This window comes from Phyllostomus discolor, chromosome 3 (assembly GCF_004126475.2).
Source record: "Phyllostomus discolor isolate MPI-MPIP mPhyDis1 chromosome 3, mPhyDis1.pri.v3, whole genome shotgun sequence".
Taxonomy (NCBI): Eukaryota; Metazoa; Chordata; class Mammalia; order Chiroptera; family Phyllostomidae; genus Phyllostomus; species Phyllostomus discolor.
The window spans coordinates 128996576-129015268 of record NC_040905.2 but is presented as its reverse complement, the minus strand read 5'-3'; the positions used below and the strand labels follow the sequence as shown (position 1 = coordinate 129015268).

Below are 18693 nucleotides of genomic sequence, written 5' to 3'. Positions count from 1 at the left end.
TCCAACTAAAGTTCAATGGGACTTGTCTGGCTGGATGTAGGAAGAGACGGTGGGGAGTTTGGGAGTAAGCACACTCGCTCTGTACATTCATGTGAACACCGGGCAGGGATTCCCAGCCCAGGTCTTCTGGGTGGAGGTCAGAGCTCTGCTGCATTAGTGATGCCAGGGACAGATGCTGTTAGGGGTGTGTACCCTTGGCTCTCTGAGGCCTTGTGTGATGGTACAATTGGCCATTCTGAGAAATTGGTCATAGCTTAGGCGTGACTGAAATGCAAATTTGTTAGAAAAGGGAAACAAAGCTTGTTTTCCAAAAATTATGAATTCCATCCCTCAAAGGAAGGATCCAAGATTGGTAGGGTTCAAAGCATATACAATTTGAAGACCCTCTTTTTAAAAAGTACAAAATTAGGTACAAAATATACTTTTAGAATAAGAAAAAAATCACAAATTTTTAAGGCTGATAAATACTACAAACACAAAATTTAGAGAAAAAAATATATAATTTTTTACTTCCTTACACCTCTCAGTAGCACCTTTTATTTTCTTTTTTGACTACATAGTGATTGAACACTTCTTCCTTTAATAGTAATTTGTTAATATTTTTCCACTTATAAGAGAAAGAAAGCTAAGCCCTTCTTCTAGGTTCACAACTCATTATAAAAAATACATGCACATTCTTGGGACAAAACCCCAAAGCCATGTGGCCACACTGCTGGGCCCTGCTGGGGCTGGCTGAGGCCCCTAACCCTCCCTGGTAAAAATACCTCCCTATGTGGCTCACACAGGGAAGCTCAAAGCCCTTGTGCACAAATGCTTTTCCAATTGCATATCTCATCCCCTCAATGTAATGTGCTCTGCTCTTTGCTTCATTATGTAAAGTATTTTACCATGAAAATGCTCTAAAAATTGTATGTCCCGTAAAAGAAAAAACAATGGAATTGTGACTTTCTTTGTGTTTAGTACCCAGATAAATATTTCATTGTTTTTGGCTAAAGTTCTTATAAATCTTACAGAGCCAAGTGTGAGTTCAAGATGCTGATTGCATATATTACTTTGGAAATGCTTGCTAAGTGCCAGGCCAGTGTTGCCATGGAGACAGGAGGTAAAGGGGATTTAAAAAGGAGGTCATAGGAGAGTGGGGTTTCCTGGGTGGTAGCAGGATGGAGAGTGCATGCTGCCATGCAGAGCCTCCTGGGCCACACCAGTGGGCCAGTCATCTCTGGGAGACTTGTCAGGTTCTGAGAGAGCCCCTGACTTCTTGGATAGCCTTCAGAGTGTGGAGAGCAGGCAGGGGGCAGGGGTTGCGGTGGGCATGGCATGGATCCTGCAGGTCCTGCTGGGGAAGGTGGCTGAGAGGCAAGTCTTAGACCATGCACAGAAGTTTGCAGGAGTTAAGAGAAAGTGCTGCCCATGTGATAGCTGGTCATGTGGGCAGGGCAGGGATGGTGAGAAACTGAGGCAGAGAGGAAGTCCAAGACAGTTTGAAGTCAGTGACGCACGTTGAGAGGCGCACAAGTTGGGGAGTGTGCAAGGTACTAGGAGCCATGACCTGTGCATTTCACTAGTTCACTCACAGTGCTGGCCTGTGGTTGTTGCACACAGTGTGTAGGACCTCTAGCCATGCTTCTTCCCCCACTAGACACTCTCCTTTCCCATGGCAGCTCTTTATGTCAGTTAAGATCATCCCCAAAAGCCTCTGGTCCTTGTGTGCAGAAGCCTCTGGAGCAGGGACCAAGTACAAGTGTGGCTTACCCCTCAGAGGCATTCAGTAGTCCAGCCCCACAATTGATTTGTCTGCATGGCCTGTACTTACACACTCTGCATCTGAAATTCAGGTGCCCCCTGACCTTTCTTCCCCTGTCACTTTCAGGGAGAAATCAACATTTTGATCTTTGAGTCATACCCTGTGTATTAGCTCTCATGATTTTCTTCCTTCCTCCCTTCCCTTCCTTACCATATCCTTTTCCATTCTCTCTGACCTCACACACACACACACACACACACACACACACACACACTTCACTCATCCATTTATGCCTCTTATTTTTGGCCCTGCCATTGAAGCACTGAGCAAGGTGTATAGATGGTCTAGCAAGAGTGTACACTGCTCTGTACACAACTAGGAACTAGAAGATTCAGTGACAAGTCTCTCTAAGGAAAAGGGTTGTGTCTACCCAGAATCAGAAGAGTGCAAATCAGAGTCATGTAGTCCTTGTCCAGGATGGACCTGGCCCAGGGACACCAGAGAGCATACCCGTCACCCTTGACTATTAGAACAATACCCTCCACCAATGTCCTACCCTCTCTCTGCCTCTGCCCCAGAAGGTGAACTGGATTGCAAGTGGATGTGTTGAGTTGGAAATAGGTATGAGGAATGTTTTCCAGTGCACGTGCAACTTGGTGTAAAGTAGCCATAAAAAAAGTATTCACAACATGGCGCATTTTACAGACAGTGAGATAGCTTATAAGAATATACACTTGTATTCCCTATGAGCAAGGAACAAATGTAAATTAGGATGAAAGATAAAGAATGAGAAAGCTATACCTTCCATTGTGTTTCACAAGATGGATACGAAATCCAGAGGAGATGATATAAGCAGTAGTCTTCAACCTTCTGTGTGGGTGGGAACACCCTGGAGGCTGGTTAAAGGCACAGATTGCTGAGTCACCCCCTCCTTGACCTTTTAACTCACTAGGTTTGGGTAATGGCTAAAGAACTTGCATTTCTAACAAGTTCCCAAATGATGTTTATGCTGCTGGTCTGAGGACCACATTGGACCCTGTTGGAGAAGCCTGTTACCTACCTAAGCTAGATTAAGAACAATGATTATTTGAGGTTTTCAGAGTTCATTGGACAGTCTCTAACCATATGTGTGCTAGAAAACTGTCATTTCTGAGGGTCCTGCAACACAACCCAAATACTGTATTATTTGACTGGTTGATATACATACCTTAATACTACTTCTATTTGTAGAAACTTAAGTGCAATAGTAGAGAAACTCAGGCCGTGAAGTCCAACAGGCCCAGCCACTTAACAGCTCTGTGAAGACAACTTAATTCATCTCTGACCTCAGTTTACTCAGTGATAAAATGGGGAAACTAGTGTTTTATCTGAGTTGTCTTGGGGATGAACAAAGTAATGTGTATAACTCAAAGCTGGTGGTGACCAGGTATCTGTGCTTCCTACAACCACAGGTGCTTTTCTTTCTTCAGTTCTGGAAAATAGCTATTTTTCTTTAAATATTACTGTTGTTTCTTTTTTTTACCATGTATTCCCTTGGAAACTTCTATTAAACATATGTTAGACCTTCTCAATTTATTCTCCACATTTTTCTAATTTTGTATTATCTTTTCATACCATAATGTATGCTACATTATGGTAATATCTTTAAATTTGCCTCCCATTTTATTAATTTTTGCTTCATCTATGTCTAAGTTGGTGTTAAACTCATTTACTGAATTTTTTCCCACCAATTACATGTTTGTTTCATTTCTAGCAGTTCTGTTTGTTGTCGTTGCTGTTGTTTCAAATATCCCTGAGCATTTTTGAGGATATCTTATTGCTTGCTATTTTTTGTGATTCCATCTTTTGTTTCTTTGAAGATTTCATACGTAGTTAATCCATATTCCATGCCTGATTACTACAGTGCTGAAAGTCCTTGGGAATACATATAAATCTCTATCTCCCACTCTCTTTCTCTCCCTACTCATCTCATAACTCACATTTCCTTATATTTTTCATGACCTTTTTGAGCTTGTTCTTAATTAATATTTATCATTGGGTATCTGGAGCATCCTACGTTGAGAATGCTATTCTCCAGAGCTGAAGAGGTTATCTTCTTCACAGGCATGTGCTTTAATGTGGGAATCTGAGGTTCAGGTGTGCACCATGCTGCTGGTTCAGTACATTGTCTCTCTGTCCAGTGCTGGTACTGGTATTGGGCCTTAGGCCAAACTCTCTCTCTCTCTTTTTTTTTTTTGTTCTTATTTGCCACTCACTTATCCCTGCTCAAATTTCAACTCACTTTTTGCTATATATTTAAATTTAAAAAGCAAATGCGGGTTTAGAAAATATTTTACCCTTGTTCATTCATGAATGAGACAGCATATGGCTGTCTTGAGCCTCAAATGTGACAATAAAAGCTAAAGTCTTCCAGCACCTTCATGTGCTACGATCAAAGTACACCATCTTATTTGACATGTGTGGCTCTATAGCTGCAGATCAACATAAATGGTCCCAACCATCTGAAGTAAAAAGTTCAAAGGAGTTTGTGGACTAATGTCAGTGTCAGTTCATTGGTCTGAAGCTGACAGAGAATAGTGACCTAGTTCCACCTCATGCCCAGGAAGATGGAGAGAGGAATTTGTGATACAATCTTTAAAAAGGCAGGTGTGGGAAAGAAGCTTAGTATGGCCCCAGATTTGAATCTGTATTCTGTACTGATCTGCTTTCACTATGTGTGTGGAGTGTACATGTGCCTAAATTTTACTATGGTGAAAACAGTAGCACCCAGAAGTGGCATTTTCTTTTGTCTTTAGTGAATTCATTAGGGCTGGTACCTCTCCTGAGTTAGGGGACTGTCATCCTTGTATCAGCATGCACATTGTCCAGCATGCCACTCCCACAAACTGTCCCCTCCTCCCCAGCTATTCTTTTCTGTCTGCAGCAGACAGAGTTCAATGTCCTTTGACCTTGGTGGGTGGAAGCTGCCTGGAGGGTCCTACCACCTCCCAGGTCCTCACTTCCCTGCCAGTGTCTGGGCATCACCACCACACATTATGTCCCATTCAGGAGGGTATGTGGTTCAACCTCTCAGAATGACCACTCTCCCCACCTCACCGCTCATCACAGAGCCTAATGCTGTCCACCTTGGAGGAAGGTGGCTTCCCTTTTTTCTCATCAGGAGGAGTATGCATGCCACACGATATCCAGATGTCTCAAGGCTAGTTAAGGAAAACTCACAGCCTAGCTCTAATTCAAAGCACTGAAATCCCATGCTCTGTAGTAGCAAAACACAAATCTGTATGAGCTGGACTCTTCCAAGAGAATCACTGGGAAAAAGTATTCTAGGGCTTATGTAGACATGCCTGAGGCCATTGACACTGAGGTTGGAAGGCAGCAGCCCTGAGAGACATGGAAAAGACTAGACTTCACCCTTCCCTTCTCTGGGCGCCTGTGAGACAAACCTGGTGGGTATATGGGGCAGAGGGGCACTTTCTTGAGAAATGATGAGCTAAAACAGAAAGCTGCTTTAGCTTCCAAACCATTATTTCCCATATTTTAGATTAAAAGTAGCCTAGCCCAGCCCAGGATCTGACTGTAGCCAGCAAACACCTCACAGTTGCTGGCCGTTAATGTCACCAAGCCTCTGGTCTTTGCCACCTACAGCTGTTGGGCCTGTGGGTTTCCCTTCTGTGCCCTCATTTCCTGCCAGCTGCCTGGGGGGCTGTTCAGGCTGAACGTCTGCAGCCAGTCCCTGTGTCTGCCATCCTTAGAGTATACTCACAGGGTAGTTGTCACCCCTGTTGTCCTGGGAACTAGCCAGGCTGGCTGGTGCTGCAGGATGGAGACTCTCTTCCAGGAGGGAGACTCTCCTCTGGGAACTGTGTGTGTCTTTGCAGCAGTCACTTGTCCAAAAGCAAAGAGCACTCCATTTCCACCTGTACCACCTCTTTTTATACCATTTTTATTATGAAGTATAAAACACACAAAGAGTGTGTCACTTTATCTGTGCATCTTAATGAATAATTATAGAGGCAACACCACTGGAGTCAAGAAAGAAAACACCAACATCTCAGAAGGTCCCTACTCACACCCCACCCCTGGAGGACACCACTTCCTGGGCTGTGTCCAACATGCCCTCACTTTCTTCTTCTTCCTGTTTTAGGGGTTTTTTATGTTATCACCTTAAGACCTGTACACATCTGAACAAAACCACTTGCTTTTGCCTGTTTGGGAATTTTTGTATGGGGGATCCTGAGTAGATTTTATGTTCACAAAAGTCATTTTTTCTTTGTATCACTGCTGTTTGTTCATTTTTTGTTCTGTAACATTCCTTTGTATGAATGTCTCACAATTTATTTACTCACTCTGACATCAGTAAACTTTCAGGTTCAACGTTTTTGGTGATCACAGATAAAACTGCTATAAACATCCCACCTTACTTTCAGGGTGCAGAGTACACAAATTTTGTATAGCTGAGAGAGGATTGCTGACTCACAAAGGGTGAACAGATTAGAATTCAGTAGAAAATTCCAAATTGTTTTCCAAAATAGTTAGATTGACACTCCCGCTGGCTGTATACAGAGAATCCTGTGGCCCCCATCCTGTGGCAACACTTAATGTGATAAGTCTTTTAATGTTTGTCATGTGGAACAGTATGCCATGGTTCCATTTCCCAGATTTCTAATGAAGTGACTACAACCATGTTCCTGGGAAATCTGTGATTCTCTGCCTCAGTTTTATAATGAGAAAAAGTCAGTGAAGGCACAAGACAAGACAGAGTGGTGGAGATAGGACACAAACCTGAAAAACAGAGTTCAGGTCTCATTTACTGTTCCACGCCTCTGAAGTCAAAGGTGTGAAGGACTGTAAATCAAGGACAGTGACATTTAGAATGGCCTGTGAACTTTATGCTTCCATTATCCTTTCATGTGTATATGTATAAATTCTTAATGGTTAGTATTAAGAATTTATACAGTTCCCTATACTTGCAAACCATCATATTTGTTTTTCACTAATGCTTATGTGTTGTAATAAATAAAATTTAAGTAGTCCCATGTTCCACATTACAAAATGGACTCAGTTCTTCCCCATATAAAAATGTTTTGCCTTTTCTATATGGTCAGTTCTTAGTTTGATAGCGACCAACTGGCCTTCACAGGCCATGTAACCAGGAAGTATAGCTTATGTATCAGGGTGCTGCTGACCCCTCAAGGTCAAGAGGAAGGAGCTCTTGTCATGTTGTCACAGTGCAGAGGTTTCAGAACTGGACCCTGCTGAGGCCCAGGAGGGCCTGGGCACATCCCTGCACCCACACCAGCTGCTCTGAGCCGTGAGGCATGGAGGGAACCTGTCCGTTGTGCACAGATGAGCACAACTTGAAAAGAACTTTATTTTTAAAACAAAATTCCCATCCCACACAACACAGCTCAGCTCTCCAGTCTTCAGTTAGCTTTTTGAGATGAATCTACAAGACTGAGGACAGGAAGGTATGACTATATCTATTTCCAAAGCCTGTCTCATGTCACCCTGTACTGGTGAACTCTTGCAGCTGGGAGGAGTCATCACAAATGTCCCCAAATACAGAAGTTCTTGGCAGCTTGGCATATTTGAACTCTTCCCTAAATATAGTGCATTTGGGCACTTACTGTTTGGGTCCTCAGTTCCCTCATTTTAGAAAATGCCAGGGTTGACAGCTTTCTAGGACCTCCGGGACCCACCCTTTCTCAGATCTTATGATCCAAAGGGCTCAAGTTGCTAGAAAGGGACAATGGGCTGAGGATGACTGTGACTAAGCAGCTAAATTGGAGGGGTCACACCTATTCTGTGCCTTTGCAGCACCCCCACCTGGCTTTCCCAGCAGGCTTCTCTTTTCCCTGTAGGTAGAAGTCTCCCTTCTTGTGCACTGTAGTGTGTTCCCTTTTGGTTCTTGGACTCACAGTTATCATTCCCTGGGATAAGGTGAGGGGATGTCTCCCACTGACCCCACCAGGCTATGGAATCAGACCTAGGGCAGCCAGCTCAGTCCAGCACAGCTCTGGTTTTGCCTGCCTTTCTCCAACTCTCAGTGGATGACATTTTCTTTTTTAATGACTTCATCTCACTATGTCATATGCAACAGTGGTTTAAATCCCAGCCCTGCCCCACCCCCTACAGAAGGGAGAGCAGGCCCTGGAAGTGGGAGCCCTCAAACCTCTCCATCTGTAGTCCAGAAGTTCCTAGTTAAAATGCCCTTGAAACTCCCCCACCCTGCACTTCCTGGGCTGGGAAGAGTACTGGCTGGGACTCTGACCTCAGGGAAGAAAGGAGGTGAGTCAAAGAGCTCCACAGACCCCCAATCAGCCAGCTCCAGGGCCCTGTGAGTCTCAGGTGCTGGTACCCCAAGAGGCACTGCTGCCCCAGGAGAGCCTTGGCTTCTCCTGGTGCCCAGCCAGGGCTCCTTGCCCCCTGAGTTTTGGCAGCAGTCCAGCCCCAGGCCATAGCATTTTCTTGTCCTGGGCTCTTGGTGTCATTGAGCTGTGACTGGGGCCTCTGGTCATGGTGGACAAAGCCCTCGACCCTGAGATGGGGACACCATGTCCGGCAGCCTGCTCACGGTGCTTCTGGTGGGAGATGGGATCAGGAGTGATGGACTCTCCCTATCTTCCAGGATCAGGGCCAGGGACAACAATGGGTCCTATGCCTTGTGCCTGCTACATGAGGGCAAAGTGCTGCACTACCGCATCGACAAGGACAAGACAGGGAAGCTCTCCATCCCAGACGGCAAGAAGTTTGACACGCTCTGGCAGGTATGCAGCACCCTGGGAAATGAGGGCCACAGGACCCTTAGAGCCTTTTAGAGAAACCCTTCTAGGTCCCTACCTGAGACCTGCCCAACCAGAACCTGCTCTTCTATGTCTGGGTGTCACATACCAATGTCCACATTTAAGAAGTGTTGGTCTAGTTGTCATGTTAGGTTATTGAGGCTCCAGAAGGTTCTGTATCTTCTCCAGAGCCAGTCAGGACTTGGAACCTCAGGGTGGTGCCACTCAAGGCTGTGTTCAGAGTTCAACAGGAACCCTATATTGGGGACTAGAAAACAGCCTTTAAGACAAATACACACAAAATAAAGGTGTGTTTGGCTGGGAAGAAGGGGTGGAGATAGCCAGTCATACTGTCTTTAAGCAGTGAGAGGCTGAGTTGAATATAAAATGTTGAGGGGCATTCTTGCTGTGAAATGAGTCTCCATGAAAGTAAGACAATTTAGGAAGTAAGGCAGCACGTCCTGTGCTCCCACCACGCCCTGCATGGGACTGTTCCACTCTGCTCTGAAGTGCTTATTCTTGACCCAACTATCAGTAACCCTGAAACAACTCACAATTTGAGAGTTGCTTTAGCAGAGTGAGCACTAAACCCATGCTCACCACTGGTTTCCATGGGGCTGTCACAGACATAAGTAGCTTGTCTTCTTGTAAATCACAGGCTCTGTACAGAAATGAAACCACTGTCCATGACATTTTAGCAAAGCATCCTATATACTATAGTGGGGCAGAGACAGAGAAAACCAAGGGACTCTGCCACCCAGAAAGCAACAACTACATTGAGCTTTTGTGAGTGAGGGATGTGTGCAAACATCCACACCCGGGTCTGGCCAGGAACCTCATTTGTGGTAACAGGAGGAAAGGTCCCAACTCAAAGTCCTGTCTTTTTAAATACTGAGACCAGGGATCCTCCTTACCTTTAATGCACTTAGAGTAACTACCACATGATTTATTTTGGTTCCTAATGCTATAGTGAATAAAAGAAATGCTTCTTCTCCAAATGCTGGGTATTACAATATTATTCATATCAGTTATAACACTGACTTTGTCTTTTGGTTTATAGCTCATTAGCATATAGCTAATTATTGACCACAGACTTTGCTTTATTTTAATGATATTTATTTGAAAGAGCATTCAGCCTATCAAATAGTCCACTGAAAATTAGAGAGATGAGTAGAGAATGCTACCTTGAAGCATTCACTTCTCACCAAAGTTTCTTGACTCTTGTATGACGTGTTGATGGTATGCATTAAAGGCTCCAAGGCTCTTCGTTCCATCACCTGTGCAGCCATCCAGCTTCTCCCCATTGGTGGTTTTTCTCCTGGGAGTCCACTCTCAGTTTCAGAGTCTGTGTGTACCTATGGTGTCAAATATCAGTAGTTGTTGGGAAGTTCCTTCCCAAGACTTTGCCCTATGTTTATTGATTTCTCTGGCATTTTGTAATATTCAGCCCTAATTAAATTCTTTGCACTGTATATTTTCTAGCCACTGTGTTTAAGAAAGAGCATCAAAAATGCTAGAGGTAACTTTCATTTTTACAGATGTGATTTCATGTGTTTTTCTCAACAGCAGTGTAAGGCACCTGTGTGCCCTAGCCCCACCTACTCTGGTGCTATTTTTTTCTGGGAGTTGGTAATTATTACAATAGCATTCCTTCCTTTGGTGCACAGGGGCTGAATCTGGCCCCTGGCCTTTTTTGTGTGTTGTCCTTGAGGAAAGCAGCTTTTATATATTAAAAGATTGTTTTAAATAAAGGACTATGTAACAGAGATGGTGTGTGGCCTGAAAAAGACTAAAATAGCACTCTCTGGCCCTTTACAAGAGAGCTTGCAGACCTCTGTTTAAGTGGGAAATTCCTACATATACACCCACCTCCCAGCCACCCTTGTGGGATAGATTGTCTAAAAACACAAGAATTGAAGGAGATTTTTGAATGACTCTGGAGAAGTGGATGAGATGTCTCACCTGTTTTAGGGACTTCAATATCATTGGCCTGAGAACATACTACTGCATTTGACGGAACAGGGAAAGCTTCGGGGTCCATTCTAAGTAGCAAGTTAGGGCTGATTGTGACCAAAACATTTGTTAAGAGGGTAGATCCCATGTTATATTCTAACCACAATAATTAAAAATTTGAGAAAAGAATGTTACCTGGAAGGGTAAAATATATTCATTCAACAAACATTCACACAAGTAGGTAAGTTTTGAGACTGGAAAAACTACCAATAAGCAGACAAGGGAAGATATCAGATATGAATATTTTAGATTGTCTGAAGAGAAAATGTCTGTTATGAGAAAAATATTACATAACTTTGATAAGATATAAACCAATCTATTTGCCACTAATTTATTTTTAATGTAGAAATTAGACATAATCATAGTTTTCCGGGAGCCATTAGCCAAAGATGTCCATGCCCGGTGGATACAAGTTTACTTTCCAAGAGGTGACCTTTCCCCATGTCCCAAGCTCCTACGTCACCTGTGCTGCAATGTCTTTTCTCTGAAACTTTTGGGCTGAATGACTTGGTCCCTCCAAAGCCTTTGCCCATGGCACTGTAATAAGCATTTATCTGTCCCTCCAACAAGCAAGGAAGCACTTCCAGGGCAGGAAATATGTGTTATTCACATGAGTTTACCTTGTCCTCACCCAGGGCCTAGAGAAGCAGAATGTTTGTTGGATGACTGAATGCTGAGTTCACCTTTGTAATCTCACACAGATGTAGGAGAATACAAACAAATACTGTAAATGCAACTTGCTACCTAAAAAAAAAGTGAAACAGAAACAGAGAAAAAGAGAGAGAGAGAGAGAGAGAGAGAGAGGCAGAGAGAGAAAAGGGGTGAGTGGAGAGTAGAGTGAGATCGTGAAGGAAAGGTGGCATGTGGGCTTCTGTCCTGAGTCTGAAGGTGGGAAGAGAGACATGGGAGGGATCAGACAGACCAACAAGGAAATTATGGGTTGTCCTTGTTGTTAAGGGTTGTCCTTCAATCACTTCTAAAGTTCAAAAGGGGAGTCAGCTGCTTCAGATAGGATTCCCTTTCCTGCCTTGTTATTTATTGCACTTTCTTACTTCTCTTTCAGCTAGTCGAACATTATTCTTATAAACCAGATGGTTTGTTAAGAGTTCTTACAGTTCCATGTCAAAAAATTGGGCCACCAGGTAAGTGACTAAGACATTGGAATCTCAGTCTTTTAGAGAACAATAATAACCTGATAATAATCAGTCTTGTTTTAGATTTGGCCTGTTGCAATTCAGGTGAGATGAGGCCTTGTTTGTACTGATTGATTATAAGTGTCAGATTGCTCCAATTTTATATAATATCATTGATCAAAAAATAGCTGCTTATTTTAAAAAACTAGTGCTGATTGCATAGTGAGAAAGTTGAGTAAAACAATAAAAAAATGTATGCAGAAACTATACCTGCTTTTCAAGAAGCAAGATTTTATCATCACATTGATTGATCTGCTGTGGGGAGGGGGTATGTGACGGTTTTCACTGATAGAGCAGTAATCATCCCCCTTTCTCACCAGGAAATAATCCTGGATGTCGTCCACAACTTCCAAGTTCCCATCCAGCGGTAAGTGTTACTAGAAGTACCACTGAAGGTAAAGCAGTTGTATGTTAGTGCAATGGAAAGCATGTTTTGGCTAACAGGAGTAGTGGTAATTATTGTTTTATCAGACTTGATAAACTGGGATTGCTGATGTCAGCTAGAATCAGCCTGATTCCAGTTCCAAGCTAGCCAAGTTAACTTTTTTGGTAGGTTAAATTCTCTCCATTTGCTAAAGTATACAAACTGACCATGAAACCCAATGTTAACTCAGGAATATGCTTCCTGGCAGATTTCGAGCTGTCTTGAAGACCTTGTGTGGGCACATGAGCATGATCCACATGACCTTGGTTGGTGTAACAACCAAGGTCTGGCATTATGATGTTTCAGTGATGTTTTCTGCCTGATTTGTTAGGTTACATCAACCAAGACATTAGAGGCCTTGCCCTTTCGAGGAGAGCTGGCTTGAGAGTAGCATAGCCAAGGAAGGCTAAGGAAAGGGTGGCATCAGAGAGGAGCCCTAGAAAAGTGTAGATTCAGGCACTAGGTCAGAACCCACCTCCCCTGCCCTGTCAATAGGAGGTAAGAATGTGGTCCTTCCATACTTCTCCATGTGGGTTTGCCCAAAGTGTGCCTGGTGCCCCTACAGAGAGAGGATCCCAGCCCCTCCTCCCTCCAACAGTGATGCACTGACGCACAGTTTTAGACTCAAAGCATGATGTGGTTTCCTGCTCCTCCTGGAAGACCTCACTGTGGACCTTCAGTTCCCATTCATGCCATCCATGAAGTGTAGCAATTACTTCTCTGTGGGCTGTGTACTCTACACTGCACTTTTTGTCTACTAGCCCTTAAAAAAGTCTGCAGAGAGCAGAATGCACTTTCTGGCCCCAAGGAGACCACAGACTGCTCAGAAGCTGTGCCCCGTGTTGAAACTGGGGTCTCTCCAGGAGCAGCACCTGTCACCAGATTGGGGGACCTGGAATTTGCTAAACTGTCAATGAACTTTAGGATCAATGTCTAAAATATGACACTTTTAAGGGGTCATTTTATTTTACTCTTTTCATGGTTCTTGGGCCTGTCACCTCTACCATGTGTGTGCTTAGAGACTGATTCTTTGTCCTTGAGGATAAATTGGTGCTGAGAACTAAAAGAATATCAAGCCCTATATTTAGCCATATATCACCTACTGGCTCCAAGAAATTAGGTTTTTTTTGGAACAATTTTTTATGGACTGATGAGATATATACAGAAAAAATAAATGCATGTGCTCTAAGTGTTTGACTCAGTGAATCCCCACAAGCACATGGGACTATCACCTTGAACAAATGAAAAAATTGAGCAAATTATCTTTTAGTTTCTTCACAATGATTTACTTGAGTTTGTGACTTAATAATTCTCTATGCAACATGGGCCATTTAATGTAACGACTCTAGTTTTATAGCCTGTTGTAGAAAATAGTACCCAAATGCTCTTCCAGGTCCTCCTGCTCAGGTGCTCAGCTTTCCTTGAAATATTCCTAATGATCAACTGAGTCACATCAACAAAAGCTGGAGGGTCGGGCATTATGGTTATAAAGCAAGTTAAAATAGCATGTTATGTACCTAGCTTTATTTGTTTTCTGAAACATTTACTGTTCCTCTTTGCCATTATGGTTTCTAGACTTGGTCACCGGGTGGAATAATCTCAAGAATCAAATCATACTCCTTCCCAAAGCCTGGCCACAGAAAGGTGCTAAAACATCCCCTGCTTGCTGTCCCTAAGTGGTAGGACTGACCCGCACTCAGCACTTGTGCTCCGCCCACTGGCTGCCCTCCATGTGCACTGCCCTGCCCTCCATGTGCACTGCCCTGCCCCTCTTGCTGCTCTGGCCCCATGTCTCTGCCGCATGTAGCCCTCATGGGCAGCCCACCTGGGCACGCACTGTGCTTTCCATGTGGATCCTGGACACTTTGCTGCAAAGTCCATCACTATGCACATGCTATCTCCGCTGACGTGTGCTTGAAAGTCATCTCGGTCAGCATGATAAGTGGGAGCTGATTCTCATGTTGGAAAATCTTTTCCAAATGAGCCAAGTTATTTTAGAGTTGCCAGAATTGTGTGTTGCAGTGTTATGGTAACTGATGATATAAATCACGTGTTGGTGGATGAAACACCAAGGTTTTATGAGTACTATGCAGTGAAGGCCTAAGTGTATATATTGTCTAAAGTGCTTCAATAACATCATTATGGCTGTAAATTTCCAACACAGAGCTTTAAATATCACATATATAAAGATGGGATGGGATTGTAGGATTAGAAATACCAGTTTTGTTTATGAGGCAGTAAGATTTTGCTGACGTGGAGGAGGTGAAACAAAAAATGGCAGAAGCACTAAAAGGCATCAAAACTGATGAATTCAAAACCTGTTTTGAGCAGTGGGAAAAAATGTCTTGATATGTGTATTGCATCAGATGGAGAGTACTTTGAAGGTGACTAAAGTTTAAACATGTAAAAATACATACACAATTTTTAATAAATAAATTCTGGGTATTTTGGGATGCCTGCTCATAAAAGCATAAAAGCCCTGAGATCTTGTTTAGTAAAAATGTTCCAAGAGGGCATTCATACTCAAGACATTCTCAGTCTTTTTGGCCATAAGACATAGGCCATACAGAAGTGAATTTAAGGTGGTGTTTGAGGGGAAAGTTATGTGGTGAACCTGAATAATAATTTTATTATTTTTTTATTTTTTTAAGATTTTATTTATTTATTTTTAGGGAGGGAAGGGAAGGAGAGAGAGAGAAACATCAATGTACGGTTGCTGGGGGTTATGGCCTGCAACCTAGGAATGTACCCTGGCTGGGAATCGAACCTGGGACACTTTGGTTCCCAGCCCGCGCTCAATCCACTGAGCTATGCCAGCCAGGATAATTTTATTTTAATGTTGCACTCCCAGTCAGTGTGGATCAGCCCACAGAGGGGTCACTTCTGGGGCTGACAGTGAGGGCTACCCATAAGGGGGCCGCATGTTAGGAGTAGGGGACCAGGTTGTCAAGGGGATACATTCTCTATGTCAATGTTCCTTTTGCTCCACAATTTGATATTTGTTTCAAGATCAGGGCCAGGAGACTTTAAACTTAGAAAAGTCCACATTCCCCATGATCTCAGGCAAACTCAACTGCTGCCACCTCTGGCCCACCTGGCCATGGCCTCGTGTCAGCATTCACCCCTTCACTGAGAGAGGGTTCCACTCGGTGCCAGGATGGCACCTGATAGGACTATAATCCAGTAAGAAATAGGCCAGATGGTGCCCCATCAACTAAGGTGATTCAAAGTGTATTCTGATTTAGGGTGCTATTCTGTTATAAATCATCCTTTCAAGGTTATGACTACAAATTCAGTTCACATTAGTGACTTTCCACCATGGTGCAGCAGTCAAACCCAAGATACTAGAGTTCTTAATCAAATGCTGCTTTGGTAAAGCTTCACAGAATGACACAGGGAAGGGCACACAGTGTGGCTGGTGGCCCATCAGCAGCCCCAAAACCCCTTGCTCCCCCAGCTTCCTTGGCCACTCCATTTACAGGGCCTGCTTGGCAGCCAGAGAGAAGCCCACTGTGGACGAGGGTCACACCTCCAGTTAGTACCCTTGTTTATTCATCATGCTCTTTATAATGACCCAAAGCCTGTATACCAATGCTCCCCAGCTCAGGTGCAGTCCAGAGGTGAGCAGTTTCACTGTGAACAAAGTAAGCACAACATTCCACATTTATCTTAATTCTATGATTTGCAGGTGTATCATCATTTAGAGTTCAACTAGGGGAGCATGACTAGTCGAAGATTTATGCATAAAACAGACATGCCCTCCCACATACATACAGGTACATATATAATACACATGTACATGCATAACAATTTCTTCACACATGTATATGTATAATATATGCATATACACCAGCACACACATATATAAATTTAACACAAGGACTTACCTTACACAGTTGCAGGGGCTAGATAAGCAGGCCATGAGGAAGGGACAATCAGTACAGGATGGGACCCCTCAAGACCAACTGAAGTGTCACCCACAGCCTGGGGTCGGCTGTGCACCTCCCTGCCTTTTTCTCTCTCAGAAAGCTGCAGCTCTCTTCTAAGGACTCTTGACTTGGGTAAACTAGGCCCACCCAAAATAATCAACTAATTTAAATCAACTACTTAGGGATTTTAATTACATCTACAAAATCCCTTGCCAGCAATGCCAAGATCATGGTTTGATGCAAAAATGGAGGACTTCAGCTCAGGCTAGCCAGGTTGACATATGAAGAAGCTGGGATTGTGAGGAGACGAGCCCTTCTCCCACCCCCATCACTGCCCCAGGTGGGCTGAGGCCAGCTCACGTTACTCGCATTGGCCCAAGTAAAATCTAGCAAGTGAGTTGTAATAGGTCTTTAGAGTAAAGGACAACATGTCTAAAGAAAGTTGAAGAAAATATTAGTAAGGCTACATAAAAATAAGGAATCATGGATAAGAATCATAACATCAGCAAAACATAATAAACTGGGAGTATTTGTAATAATGATACATGTAAGATTACTATATTTAATATATAAAAGAGTCTAAAATCAAAAGTTTTAACTATTTAACAGGGCATTGGACAGAGAATGTCAGTAGGTCGATTATAGTAAAGCAAATATAAATAGCCCTTAAACATAGGTAAAGATGTTCCATTTTCTATTAAGATATGCAAGTTAAAACTGTGGTGCTCTGTTAAGCCCACCTGTGAAACTGAACCCAAATAAAATAGTGCGACGACACAAAGGGCAGCAGAGGTGTGGTGAATAAGCATGTCCACACTTTGTTGAAGTGTGAAATGATGCTGTCTCTCAGAATGGTATTTTCACAACACCCATGTAAATTAAAAACACATATAACTTAAAAGCAATTTTATTTCTAAGTATTTGTACACATATTCTTGCATTTATGTGTAATCATGTATATATATATGAAGTTTTTTATTCCAGCTTTGTATAATAGACAATGTCTGGAAATAATTTAAAAGTGTATCAATGGAAAATAAATGAAGTTATTTACAATAAAATGAATACTATGGGAGGCAACCGAGATCTAAAATTGTTTTCAAAATCCAGTGTTAATTGCAGACAGCAATGTCATACACATATATTTGTGCTGATATAGCATAGAATATTCTGGGAGAATGCAGAAAATACTGGTAACAATAGTTGCCTAGGGAGTAGCCAACAGGGGTGTCAAGGAGACCCACTTTTCATTGCAAAATCTATTGTGCCTTTTTAAATTTGCACCTATTAAAATTATGTAATCAATTTTTAAAAGAATTAAAAATTAGTAATTACTCTGGTTAATACTGTGAAAATACTTTTCTGGCAAAATGAGGGGTTATTTATAATAACTTTGAAGTATGAATTGAATTTTCATAGATGCCAAAAATATCAATAGTTAATAAAGAAAAGAATTGTGTGATTTCAGCTATAGATTGAAAGTATTTTAATTGCTCATCAGAAATATGTTAGAACTAATATTTATGTTTCCACAAGTACAAGTGGATTTTCCGTTTTTTAACCAGTTATGAGAAAAGACTACTGGGAATTATGTCAAATATTCTACCTATTTAGCTAAGTTATAAATAATACACGTGTACTTCTATAAATATGCATGTACTTATTCCACATGTATATACATTATTTCTATAAATAGCTTTCTTGAATTTGTTAGTTTGATCAGTATAAATAGTTTTTAATAATTCAGGAACAAAAAAAGTACATGTTAAGGCTTGAATTGAATCTAGCACGTGGGTAGTTAATGAAAAGTACATTTTATTTGAAAATGATTATTAATCAAATAATTTAAAGCTTATAATACCAACTTAAAGGCAGGTGTATTTTAAACTTTTCTTTAGATATTAGTAACATTTCAATACTTAAGAATATAACTGAATTTAAATAAAGAACACAAACATGATTTACCATCTCCCTGCCCCACCACACACTTACTTTAAGGACCGATAGCACTTAACTTAATAAAATCCCTCTTATTAATACTGGAATATTTTTGTTTGCTACTACAAATACATACACCTATTCTTCTGTTAAGGTAGATTGGCAGAGTTTGAACAGAATCCTTAAAGAATTAAGGACAGTGTTTGAGTTCCACATTTCAAATGTATATTCTCTGAGACACAGCATTTACATTTTAACTTAGTTGTGGAAATCTGTTCCAGAATTACACAGTAAAATCCATTTTTCATGTTTTATTCCAACATATACATTGATGATTGGAGTATTTTAAGACATTTAAATGTACAATTCACTAGGGTTCAGCTGGGAGAGAGGAAGACAGAAAAGTTGTTCTTAAGTCATACAAGTTTGGTAATGCCAAAGCAGTGAGCCAGACCCTTGAGGAAATGTGTTTTTATATCTTACAGAAGTCAAGATTGTATATCTTTGCTTCTTAGGTGAGGGAAGATTAACTGTGAAGGTCAAGTGTTTATCTTCGTGGTTCTGAAGGAATCCCCATATTACTCCATGCCTTGGCCGAGGCAAGGCTGCCCTCAACTGCAGGGCCCCATTCACCTTTGGGGCCACAGGCGTTCCACCAGAGACCAGAGCT

The 18693-nt window shown here is 42.1% G+C and overlaps 1 protein-coding gene across 4 annotated transcripts in view; it reads left to right on the top strand.

Annotated features, from left to right (window-relative positions):
• Positions 1 to 18693, top strand: part of SYK (spleen associated tyrosine kinase) — an 89606-nt gene that overhangs the window by 40636 nt on the left and 30277 nt on the right. For 3 of the 4 annotated variants that reach the window (XM_036021437.1, XM_028531510.2, XM_036021436.1), the window contains 4 exons: positions 8373 to 8511; positions 11603 to 11681; positions 12053 to 12099; positions 13732 to 13800. In XM_036021437.1, coding sequence (XP_035877330.1) covers positions 8373 to 8511; positions 11603 to 11681; positions 12053 to 12099; positions 13732 to 13800 — 334 coding nt within the window. The remainder of the gene's footprint in view (positions 1 to 8372; positions 8512 to 11602; positions 11682 to 12052; positions 12100 to 13731; positions 13801 to 18693) is intronic. The other variant, XM_036021438.1, reaches the window with a different exon arrangement.